At 44.6% G+C, this 11934-nt stretch overlaps 1 protein-coding gene across 2 annotated transcripts in view; it reads right to left on the bottom strand.

Annotated features, from left to right (window-relative positions):
* The window catches only part of LUC7L (LUC7 like), a gene marked incomplete at its 5' end in the record, with an annotated part of 30510 nt that extends 24449 nt beyond the window's left edge, over window positions 1–6061 (bottom strand). The window contains 3 exons of one of the 2 annotated variants that reach the window (XM_079719877.1): window positions 4029–4123; window positions 5099–5169; window positions 6001–6026. Coding sequence is in view for 1 of the 2 variants with exons in the window: in XM_079719878.1 (XP_079576004.1) it covers window positions 4029–4123; window positions 6001–6061 (156 nt within the window). Of the gene's footprint in view, window positions 1–4028; window positions 4124–5098; window positions 5170–6000 lie in introns of both variants that reach the window. The other variant, XM_079719878.1, reaches the window with a different exon arrangement.
* Between the last annotated feature and the right edge of the window lie 5873 nt (window positions 6062–11934).

The following is an 11934-nucleotide window of genomic DNA, read 5'->3' on the forward strand; positions in this document are numbered from 1 at the left end:
TTTTGCCAGTTTTATTCTTGCATGAGTCACATACGAAATGTTTATTCAGTGAATAGCAGCATGAGGGGTGAGAGGGTGGCAAGGAAGAGGCCAGGACACAAAAGCATCACTGATAGCAGCAAGTTTCCATGCATTCCTTCTTGCAGCCTTGACTACTCAAGATGCTACAGAGACAAAAAGAGGAAAAGGAAAGAACAGAGAGAAACCAGGTTTTGGAAATTACAACAAAACCTAACACCTGGCTTTGTATAGCTCTTTGTATACCAAAGGAAATAAAGCAGAACAGGCTGATTCAGAGCCAAAGCAATTCTCCAAACATTCTCCTAACCTGCTAAATGGCTCTGGACACGTAACTGGGAACACAGACTGGACCATTCACTTGCCCCATTTGAAAAACAAAAGTCTCTTTTAACAAAACAAATTATTTGTGTTACCAGTAAGATTCGCCTGATGTGCTATTACACGTTATGAGCATGTACAGAACAATTAGCAGTGCGTATTTCTTATCTAAATCCTAAGTAGAGGACCCTGTACAGGGACACCCCCACCCCCACCCCTGCCTCTGATCATCTAAACAGCAACAGGGACGTTTGGATGCTGAGCGTCAGGCTAATAAGTTAACAAAACCCAACAGTCCAGTGAGGAGACACCTCGGGAACCCAAGCTGTTGGTTGCAAGTACGACTAGCAAACAAAGAATGATGGAGTTCAGGAACTCCTTTAAGCTCAAACTACAAGTGTGTTCAAAACGAGATTTCAAAAACCTTCATGGGTTACAAAACCCTCAACATTTTAGTTTTTAGGCACATGAGAGAGGCTCACAGTGCCTGACTCCTGGGTCCAAATCTCAGAAAGTGTGGCCGTGCTCTTAACAAAATTTCCTTCAGTATCCCAGTGACAGAGCCATGAGGGGACTGCCTAGGGTGGAGTTTATCTTCATTTTTACTGAAGGCTACATGCCAAAAGCTCTTTTCTCCTTCATTATGCTTACTCCGAAGTCATGTGCAGTTTATGCATGTTGGTTATGTGGGGAATGCAGAGGTAGGGAAACAAGTTCCAAAAGCCAAAGTTGCAGCTAAAAGTGCTATCGCTGTAAAGCTGACAACTTTTACTTCCTTCACTCTTTTAAATAGCAAGTATAATTCTTTAAAAATATATAGCTTCCACAAACAAAACTAAGTGCAACAGCTGAAAAATTAGAGATAGCTATCAGAAATTATTTAAAAGCTAACAAAATTCTGTTACTCAAAGAAAAACCACCTCCAGATGAAGCAAGCACCGAAACCGTTGAGTACTATAATTTTAACTGCAAATCAATTTCCATTCTAAAAACTTCAACTGTCAAGAAAATTTCGACATTAGGGAACCACACATAAAGCAAAATTCACCACTATCTTCCTTCAGGTGGGAGCTCTCAAGCAGCCACTGCTAAAGCAAGTGGAAGACAGGCCTGGGGTTCCATGGTTACTCTGGAGGTAGCTTTTCAGCTTTGCCAAGGAGGCAAGGAAGTACTGGCCAATTCCCCTGGCAGCCAAACACCAAGCAGAGCTGAAATACCACACTCATAAACTTCTTCCAAAATATTCCAAGTGGCTGTCAAATCCAGCATGTCAGGACCGCCCCCCCTTCTTTTTTTACTGAACAAACATCTGTGTTCTCTACCCTCCAGTGGTCTCACACTGCAGACAGGGAAGGGCAAATAAAGGCTCCTTCTAGAACCTTCAGGAAACCAAAGTTCTTCCACCGAGACAAGTTACACTCCCTTCCCTCCAGCTATCCCTCCGCTCTTACTAATCAATACATTTTCCCATCAAGCCTCAATAAAATGATTGCTTCCATTCCTCCGTTGTCTTACCCCTACTGACAGGAGACGGTTTTGAGCAAGAATTTGGGTGTGGAGCAGCCCTTGGCAAGCTGAGGGTTATAACCATTTTCATCTTGCAGCTGTGTTCTAAAGAATTATATTCATTCCCATTTAACACAACACAAACTCTACCTCTCCCTTGCCACCTCCACGTAGCCCACACCAGTTAAGGCTCAACCTTTACAACACCATCCAAGTTCCCAACCCTCATCTCAACTGACCTCACGACCCCACACACTTGTTTACGGCACCCTCACATGAACATGGGTCTCCTGGGCTCCCTCCTCCTCAGTCTTGAGCTGCCCTGTAACCCACGCGGGACAGAGTGATGCTGAGCAGTCCTTGGGCTCTCATCACTGCTCTGGTTCCACAGCCTCTGTCTCCCTCCCCCTGAAGCACACCAGCCCAGAGGCACCTGAGGCACCCCTGCTTCCCTCTGCTCCAGCATCCACCTGGAGCGTTAATCCCCCAAACGCACACGTGTGTTTTTTCTCACCATTCAGGTCTCTGCTCCCATGTTCCTGAGAGGCCTCTCCTTATCACCCTATCCAACAGTCCAGAACCTACTCATTATTTACTGTCTGTCCTGTTCCTCCATTAGATGAGAGTAAAGATTTTGTCTTATTGGTACCACATCCCCAGTGCCTGGCACAGAGTATGTGTCCAAGAAATATCTGGCAAATGAACCTATACCTAACACAATAAACATTTGTAGGAAATGCCCTCATTCATTAGCATTCTGAAACAATGCTACATAGGGATCCAATCAAGAAAAATATGGTTGAACTGCTTCACTCTGGTGCATGTCCCTCTACTCCCTTTGACTTCTTCTACTAAGACCTACCAGCAGTTCCAGGTTATGATGCCTCCTACAGGAGTATCCTACCGCTGACTGTTTATGACCAGTGGAAGCCAGTAGTCTACAGTGATGGCACCCACAACAATCCGGAGCACACAGTAGTTACGCTGTTTTCCTATACCAGGTCAACCGCAGGCAAAACCCCAGCTAACAAAGGCACAAGGCTTGGCTTTCATTTCCTATTTGCTGTCGGAAGAGCCAGCTTGAGAAGATTCAATACACCTGAGCAGTTGGCCAGACGCTGCTCCCCCAAAATGGTAATAATAAAAGCAACAATTAATTATGAAGAAAACGTTCCCCAGCACATGCACATGTGACCCTTAAAATGAGTAGACAATTCCAGGAGGGAGCTGTGAAATCTTAAAATGGTGATGGTGTTTACAGGACTAATTTTCTGTAAGTGGCTGAATCACCGTAGATAATCCACACTCTTCAGTCTTCTTAAATCCTACCTACTTTTTTTTTTTTTTTTTTTTTTTTTTTTTTTTTTTTTTTTTTTTTTTTTTTTTTTTTTTTTTTGTGGTACGCGGGCCTCTCACTGTTGTGGCCTCTCCCGTTGCGGAGCACAGGCTCCGGACGCGCAGGCTCAGCAGCCATGGCTCACGGGCCCAGCCGCTCCGCGGCATATGGGATCCTCCCAGACCGGGGCACGAACCCGTATCCCCTGCATCGGCAGGCGGACTCTCAACCACTGCGCCACCAGGGAGGCCCAATCCTACCTACTTTTGAATAAATACACATTCTGCAAAACTAGCATTTATCTGTTTGGTTCATCTGAAGTGAACTTAAAGTTTCACTTACAATTTCACACTTCACTTAGAATTAGAGAGGTCTATACTTATTGGATCATGTATTGATTTCTTGAAAGGGTGGCATAACACAAAATTGCAAATCGATGTCAGTCCTGATTTTTCAAAAACCTAAAAATCTGGGAAAGAAACATACCTCGTTAGATCAAAAGTCTAACGTGTGTTTAACTTGAAAACAAACCAACCCAGAATCTTAGAGCTACAGGCTGACCTGAAGTACTCTTTTTGCTAAAGCCAATGGAGACTAGTATTTGCACTACTTAGCTGTGAATATCTCAGTACAAATGACTCTACAAAAACCTGATAACTTTACAAAGAGAACTTTATAGAAGTGAAATATGTCATTATATAAAATTCCACCACACTAACAGAACCTATCACTCGAAGGGCAGTAGGTAATTTCTGCCTGGTAAACAGAATTCAACCTGAAAAACCTTCAGTGCCCACACAGCATCCATGTCTGAGTGTCCTATGACATCCCCCCCAAATGTACCTACCGTCCCAGCCAGAATGTCGTGGGGGCAGCAGTCCAGAAGGTGACTCTTGCAGACACGGTCATCTGTAAACTTGACCCTCTGTCTGGTTTCATCTCCTGAAATTCATGTGTGGTTTTAAATAAGACAATATTATCACATTAAGCACAAAAGCATATCTGGTACAATTCACCTGGATGATTTGCAGACTACCAAATACACTGAAAAGCTGATCTAGAGGTATTTACAACTGGAACGAAATACAGATGATTTTTGATGCTAAATATATCATGAAGAATCACACTTAGAGATCTGACTCCGTCATTGTGTCAAGGAAGTCAAGGAGTCAGAAGGAAAATGCTGAGCACCAAACGGCCATTAGCCCCACACATACACGTGGGCAATGAGATACCAAAACCCATGCTAATCAGAGGGCGATGAATCACCATGTATGACTTAAAGCTGGTAGTTTCCAACAAAAGCTATTTATTAGTCTAATCATTTTGCTATAGACCAACGTATAGGCAGTATTTTGCCCAAAATTATATGAAGAAAGCTTTCTTTCTCTACTACTGACTGATAAATAATCTGAACCTAGTCTACCTATCGCCCTTTAACCCCCACCCTTAAAAAAGACAGTTGGCACCTGAGAGTCACTTTTAACAAGACAATACCAAGAAGAAAAAAAAAAAGGCAAAAAAGGAACTAGGTTAGTCAATACACACTGTGAGTTCCAACACATACTGTACCCATCTGCATTCTTCAAGACCTCAGCTGCAGAATTTTATGCCCGCTGTTGAAAAGTTTTAAAGGAAAAGTTTTCTTGCCCAACCTGCAGTAAGGAAGTCAGGGGAATGATACATAAAAGTAAAGGCAAAGTGGAATGTGACAAATTTTAAAGCTAATCTGTGTATATGACACAGAGCTGTGTAATACTAAAGGAGGAATATATTTTAGGATTTGCAAGCATCCAGGATTAATGTAGTGTCTTTTTATTGAAAATGTTTTCTTTCTAAACTACACTTTTAAAGTTACTTGTGAAAAAAAGCAAACACTTTTTTGTTATAACAGCTTAGAAATTGGTTGTGACTCACGGCTCGATGAACATGAGGCTTTTCTGCAACTCCCTTGCAGATTGATGTAGGCAGGCAAAGATACACTGAACCTTTATAAATAAAATAGAGGGGCCACAATTGTTCAGTTTGTATGAAATAAAAATATGGGAAGCAATTCAAAAGCAACTCAATATACAAAGAAAGCTAAAAAGCACTTATTCGCCTATGAAATAAAGTGCAAACAATCTGCACAGCCCTGCGAATGTGCCAGTGTGAACTTACAACTTCATTACTTCGGTAGAAAAGAAAACACAAACCACAGCAGGTATATAGTTTTGCAAAGATGCAACCGCTTTCTCCTGAGACAACCATCATGATCTTGCGCTCCTCCCTACAGTACAACCTACCTAACGACTGCCAAGCGCTGGCTAAACAGAGGTTCTCCTGTGTGGCTAGAGGAAAAGGGGGCTGGAAAAGCACGCGGCAGGAACCCACGTTAGAAAAGCTCATTTACGGCTCCCCTTGCAACGGTACAGAACAAGAACGGCCGGGGTTTCCAGGCCATCCGGCTCCCTTGCGCGGAGGAGCTCCGCCAGCCCGCTGCCAGTGCCCAGAGCCCACGCTGGCTGCAGCCCTTCGCCGACTCCCGGTTCGAGAGGCGGCGGGGGCCGCGGGGGTGGAGGGGGGGCGGAGAAATCGCAGGAAGGTCAACGGGGAGGGGGCTGGCGCCCCACCGACGACGCGGGCTCCGAGGGAGGAGCCCGCCGGGGACCCAGCCTGCGGGAAGAGCTCAAACAAAGGCCCGGCGCCCCCGGTCGGCGCGCGGGGGAGGGGAAGACGCCCGCGCAGGCGCAGACGGTCGCAGCCCCCCGCCTCAGGCCGCCCGGCGGCCTCGCCTCGCTCCCGCCCCAGCCCCCGCCTGGCCGGCCGCCCCTACTCACCGTCCCGGGCCGTGCCCATGAGCTGGTCCAGCAGGGCCCGCATCTGCGCCTGGGCGGACATGGTGGCCGGCGAGAGCGGCAGGAGCGGCCGCGATGGCTTCTCTCAGACAGCGGCAGCGGCGGCGGCGGGAGCGGCGGCGGCAGCGCGGCGGCAACGAAGAAGGGTCGCGGCGGCAACGAAGAAGGGTCGCGTCGGCCTCGAACCCGCTCGGCTTCTTCCCGCCGCGGGGCACGCCGGGAGGAATTGCGTCGGCACCGGCGCGTGGCCTGCTGGGAAATGTAGTTTGGGGGCGGAGCCAGAGTCTCTGATGAACAAGCGAGCTGTGCAAGGTGCGGGGCCAAAGTCCCAACCCTGATTTTAGTGTGGAACCCAAAACTTACGTGCTCCGCTGAGGCTAAACCGCAATAAAGTGAAATAAATGTAGACAATACAAAACAAGAAAATAGGGCTTCCCTGGTGGCGCAGTGGTTGAGAGTCCGCCTCCGCCTGCCGATGCAGGGGACACGGGTTCGTGCCCCGGCCCGGGGAAGATCCCACATGCCGCGGTGCGGCTGGGCCCGTGAGCCATGGCCGCTGAGCCTGCGCGTCCGGAGCCTGTGCTCCGCCACGGGAGAGGCCACAACAGTGAGAGGCCCGCGTACCGCAAAAAAAACAAAACAAAACAAGAAAATAAATCCCGTGTTTTCTTTCTAGCCGTGAAACTGGGAACGTATCCTTTAGCTACTCTCAGACTGTTTTTTTACACCTGTCAAAATGGTGCCTGCCACATGACTTGTGAAAGTTAAATGAAGCATGGACTTCCTGTTAGGTTCTGTGACTACTACTTGGTGGTGGTCCCTGAGTTCACAGTCTGCCATCCACCAAGACTGCTCTGGCCCTGGCCACTTCCAGGACTGACAATGAGCCTCTGACACATGTGTACAGCGGACAGTAGGGGACCGTGATTCATACCATTGGAACTGTCCACATATCCAGATGTGTATTTGCTTGTTCCAACTGCAGTGCCCTCACACCTAAAGGCCTGCAGGATGCCTGATTTACTGACATGGAATCCTGCACAACTTTGCCTCATATAAAGAAATCCATTTTATGGTAAAGCAGGTCAATTATTTATTTCTGTATAGCAAGCCGCTTCAAAACTCAGTGGTGTAAAACAAAAATGATTTATTATTTCTCATTATTCTGTGGAGTTCAGGCAGGGCTCAGCTGGGCCCTGGGCTCTTTGCTCTAGGTGATTTGGCTTGGTTCACAAAATTGCTTGTATGAAACTGGGCTGAGCAAAGATCCAAGAAGGCCACACTGATGGTCTGGCCCCTCTGTGGTTCTCCATGTGGCTTCTGTCTCTGTACCTGACATCATAACATTCTGAAGTCTAGCCCAGCTTATTACATAGTATGGCAGCTGGCTGCCCCAGGGGAAGGAGTGGAAGCTGTCAGTCCTTTTAAGGCCTAGGCTGAGGCCCCCAGAACTCTCCTTCTACCATTACCTATTAGTCAAAGCAAGTCAAAAGGTGGGACTGCCCTGGTAGTCCAGTGGGTAAGACTCCACACTTCCAATGCAGGGGACACGGGTTTGATCCCTGGTCAGGGAACTAAGATATTATATGCCATGCGGCATGGCACCAAAAAAAAAAAAGTCTGTGATTTAGTTAATAACAATGTACTAATGTTAATTTCTTAGTTTTGACAAATGTTTCATAGTTATGTAAGATATGAACCCAAGGAGAAACTTGGGGAAGGGTATATGGGAATGTTTGTACTATTTTTGCAATTTTTCTGTAAATCTAAAATCTTTCCAAAATTAAAATTTATTTTAAAAATAGTATGTAGAAACAAATTCAAACAAGTTATTATCATAATAATATAAAGAGATTAAATTTATTAGTTAAAAGAGAAAATCAAATAGGATTTCATGAAAATCCATTTTTATGCTATTTAGAAGCAATACACTTGAAATACAAAGACATGTAAAGGTTGAAAGTAAAAGTGTGGGAAAATATGTAGGCTAACACCAACATAAACAAAGCTGATATAGTTACAGTATAAGGTTTAAGGGAAAAAATATTAAGGATGGAGAAGTCATTGTATTGAAAAGGGTTTTGTTCACAGTAAGTTTCAACTATTTTAATCTTGCATGCACCTAATCAAATAGCCTCAAAATATGCAAACCAAAAGATGACAGACCTGCAGGAAAAACAAATACACCATCACAAAAGTAGATTTCAATATACACCTTTTAAAGTGTTTTGACTAACACAACATTGTAAATCAACTATACTTCAATTTTTTTTTTTTAATGTAGGGGGCTTCGCTGGTGGCACAGTGGTTAAGAATCTGCTGCCAACACAGGGGACACGGGTTCGAGCCCTGGTCCAGGAAAATGCCACATGCTGCAGAGCAACTAAGCCCGTGCGCCACAACTACTGAGCCTGCGCTCTAGAGCCCGTGAGCCACAACTACTGAGCCCATGCACCACAACTACTGAAGCCTGCGCGCCTAGAGCCCATGCTTCACAACAAGAGAAGCCACCGCAATGAGAAGCCCGCGCACCGCAACGAAGAGTAGCCCCCGCTAGCTGCAACTAGAGAAAGCCTGCGTGCAGCAATGAAGACCCAATGCAGCCAAAAATAAATAAATGTATTTTTTTTAAAAAAGAAGGAAATGTAGGGAATTCCCTGGCAGTCCAGTGGAGGTACTTTCACTGTAGGGGCCCAGGGTTCAATCCCTGGTCAAGGTACTAAGATCCTGCAAGCTGCGTGGTATGGCACCGCCCCCCCAAAAAAATAAAAAGTAAATGTATCGTCTTAAATGCTTAAAATATTTTTTAAAGGCAGTAATTTCATGACCTAACAAGCATTCAACTTGAGTTAGAAAAGGAAAAACACAACATGACTGAATAAAGCAGAAAGGAGATTACAAAAAGAAGAAAGAAATCAACATAAAAGAAAATAAACATACAATAGAAAGGATCAACTGGGCCAAAAGGTGGTGTTTTGTTTTTCTGAGGTTTTTTTTTCGGCTGCATTGGGTCTTCGTTGCTGCGCGCAGGCTTTCTCTACTTGAAGAGAGTGGGGGCTACTCTTTGTTACGGTCCACAGGCTTCTCATTGTGGTGGCTTCTCTTGTTGCGGAGCACGGGCTCTAGGGCTCTAGACACACAGGCTTCAGTAGTTGTGGTGTGCCAGCTCAGTAGTTGTGGCTCACAGGCTTAGTTGCTCCGCGGTATGTGAGATCTTCCCGGACCGGGGCATGAACCCGTGTCCCCTGCATTGGCAGGCAGATTCTCAACCTCTGTGCCACTAAGGAAGGCCCAAAAGGTGGTTTCTTGAAGAGACTAACAACATAGACAAACTTCTGGTGAAACTGATGGAAAAAAAAAAAAGATAGCACAAAGTAAAGAATAAAATGGGAGTGTAACCACAGAGAGAGAAGAAATTAAAAACTAAGAGAATACTATGAACTTTTTGCCACTATATTTGAAACCTTGTATTAAATGGAAAATTCCTGGAAAAATATAATATTAAAATTGACACAATAATAACAATAAAGTCAGAACTGCCATGTAATTGTTAAATAAACTAAAAGAGTAATTTAAAATCTTCCTCAGGCCCCTTGCAGCAGTTTGTGTGATGGCTGAAAAAGCATCTGAACTGCAGGAAGAGAATGATGATGGCCAGCAGGTTCATGTGATGCCTAGGAGAGACCTCGACAGTCCACAGGAGCAGGTAGGCAGAGGCAGCCAGCGTTGGTCCAACCGTCTCACAGTGGGGTCTTGCTGCAGCTCTAGGAAGAGGGGAAAGAAGGCCCCCAGAGAGGAGGAGACTGCTGACCATGGAAAAAACAAAACACTAAGATACACTTAATAAAATTAAGCTCTAACTCTAAATATTACAATGTATGTGAAAGTACAAAGGAAAAAAACACACACTTGTATACTAGGGAAAATTCTATTTTGCTTTCTCTAAATTTTAATTTTTCTCAAGAGTCAAAAGGCTGTAATTGTGCTTCATTTTAAGAACAGCAACTCAGAAATGTCAAAAATTTAAAGTGTCATCCATCTTGGGGCAAAAATCAGACTTATGCTATCAGTCTTTAAAAGTCTTAAGCCTGGGATTTCCCTGGTGGCTCAGTGGATAAGACTAAGAAGCCCGCATGCCACAACTGAAAAAAAAAGAAAAAGAAAAAGAAAAAAAAGATCCCGCATGTCGCAACTAAGACCTGGCGCAGCCAAAATTTAAAAAAAAAATAAAATAAATGTTGCTCTCCATCTGGCTCTACAATGATTAGGTGACCAGCCACTGCAGTCGCTAACCTTCAACACACCCTGAAAGAAGTTCAGGGCCAAGATCAGGAATGAGGCCCTCTGTGCTCTGGGAGAACTGGCAGAACAGGCCTTCAGATAGGTAGGTAATCTCATTACAAAACTTTATGAACCCAATTTCTTGCATCTTTTCATACCTAGAAAAGCAGTAAAATAATTAACAGAGACATCTGCCCCTCATGACTAGCAGCAACCTGTACCAAGATGTATGCTTGATTGCACATTACTCCCCTCACCAAAAGCATATACATAATATATACTGACCCCGCCCCCCCGCCCCGCCTCGTTCCAAAGTTCAGAGCGCACTGACCGGATGTCTCTCCTGCCACAGTCCTCAGTAAGCCGCAAATAAAAGTGAACTCTCGGGGGCTTCCCTGGTGGCGCAGTGGTTGAGAGTCCACCTGCCGATGCTAGGGGACACGGGTTCATGCCCCAATCCGGGAAGATCCCATATGCCGCGAAGCGGCTAGACCCGTGAGCCATGGCCGCTAAGCCTGCGCGTCCAGAGCGAGGTCACAACAGTGAGAGGCACGCTTATCGCAAAAAACAAACAAACAAAAAACTGAACTCACAGCTCTCATGTTGTGTGGTTTGTTGGTTTTTTTCAGTTGACATTACCCAGAGAGTCACCTCAGTATCTGAAGTTTCCCTCTGTCCCCTCCTCCTCTAATAAGTTGGGGTTTTATGCACCAGCATCAAGGTATTAATAAATCTTATATTAAAATTTTTCCTCAAAGAATGCATCAGGCCCACCTAGTTTTATTGGTGAAAGACTGGTTTTCTACCCAGCTTTTTAAAGGAACAGACCATTCCGATCCACAACCCTTTCTGAAAAATATAAAATGATCAAATATTCCCCAATTCATTCTATGAGGCCAATATAATCTTGATAGCAAAACTAGACAAGGATAGTAAAATAAAGTGCAGTATAATCCAACCTCACTCATAAACATAGAGCCAAACATTCTAAACAATATCAGCAAATGAAATCCAGCAACATGTAAAAGGATAATAGGCCATGAGCAACTTGGTTTAATCTAGGCACACAAGGATCAGTTATCTTTAGAAAGTTAATAGCATTTACCACATTAAACGACTAAAGGAGAAAAAAAAAAGATTAAAGGAGAAAAACTGCATAATCATCACAAGAGATGCAGAAAAAACTTAATAAAATTCAATGCACATTGATGATGTAGATGAAAAATTAATCAATCGACCTGAGAAAGAAATGAAAAATTTTATTCGAGCCAAATTTGAGGACTATAACCCAGGAAGAGCAACTCAGAAAGCTCTGAGAACTGTTCTGCCCATTAGAAGTCAAGGAACAGTGCTATAAGTTTTTTGAGACAGAGGGCTGTACATCAAATGACACATTATTGACAGTTTACATGATCCAGATCTAAGTGTCATCGTGGTAGGTCATGTAGTCCCGTACAAGATCAAGAAAGAATGTTATCTTTTAAGGAGTCCTCTTGTGGGTGCTGGGAGAACGCTGCTGTTTATGGTTGAGCAGGTATTTCTGCAGATGGGGAGGTTTGGTCGACACATAATGCAGATATACAATGCGCAGTGGTGGGGAGAAGGGAGGCAAAGGGCAGAGAAGAATTTTTTATG

The sequence above is a fragment of the Hyperoodon ampullatus genome (assembly GCF_949752795.1).
Source record: "Hyperoodon ampullatus genome assembly, chromosome: 14".
In the NCBI taxonomy this organism is placed as follows: Eukaryota; Metazoa; Chordata; class Mammalia; order Artiodactyla; family Ziphiidae; genus Hyperoodon; species Hyperoodon ampullatus.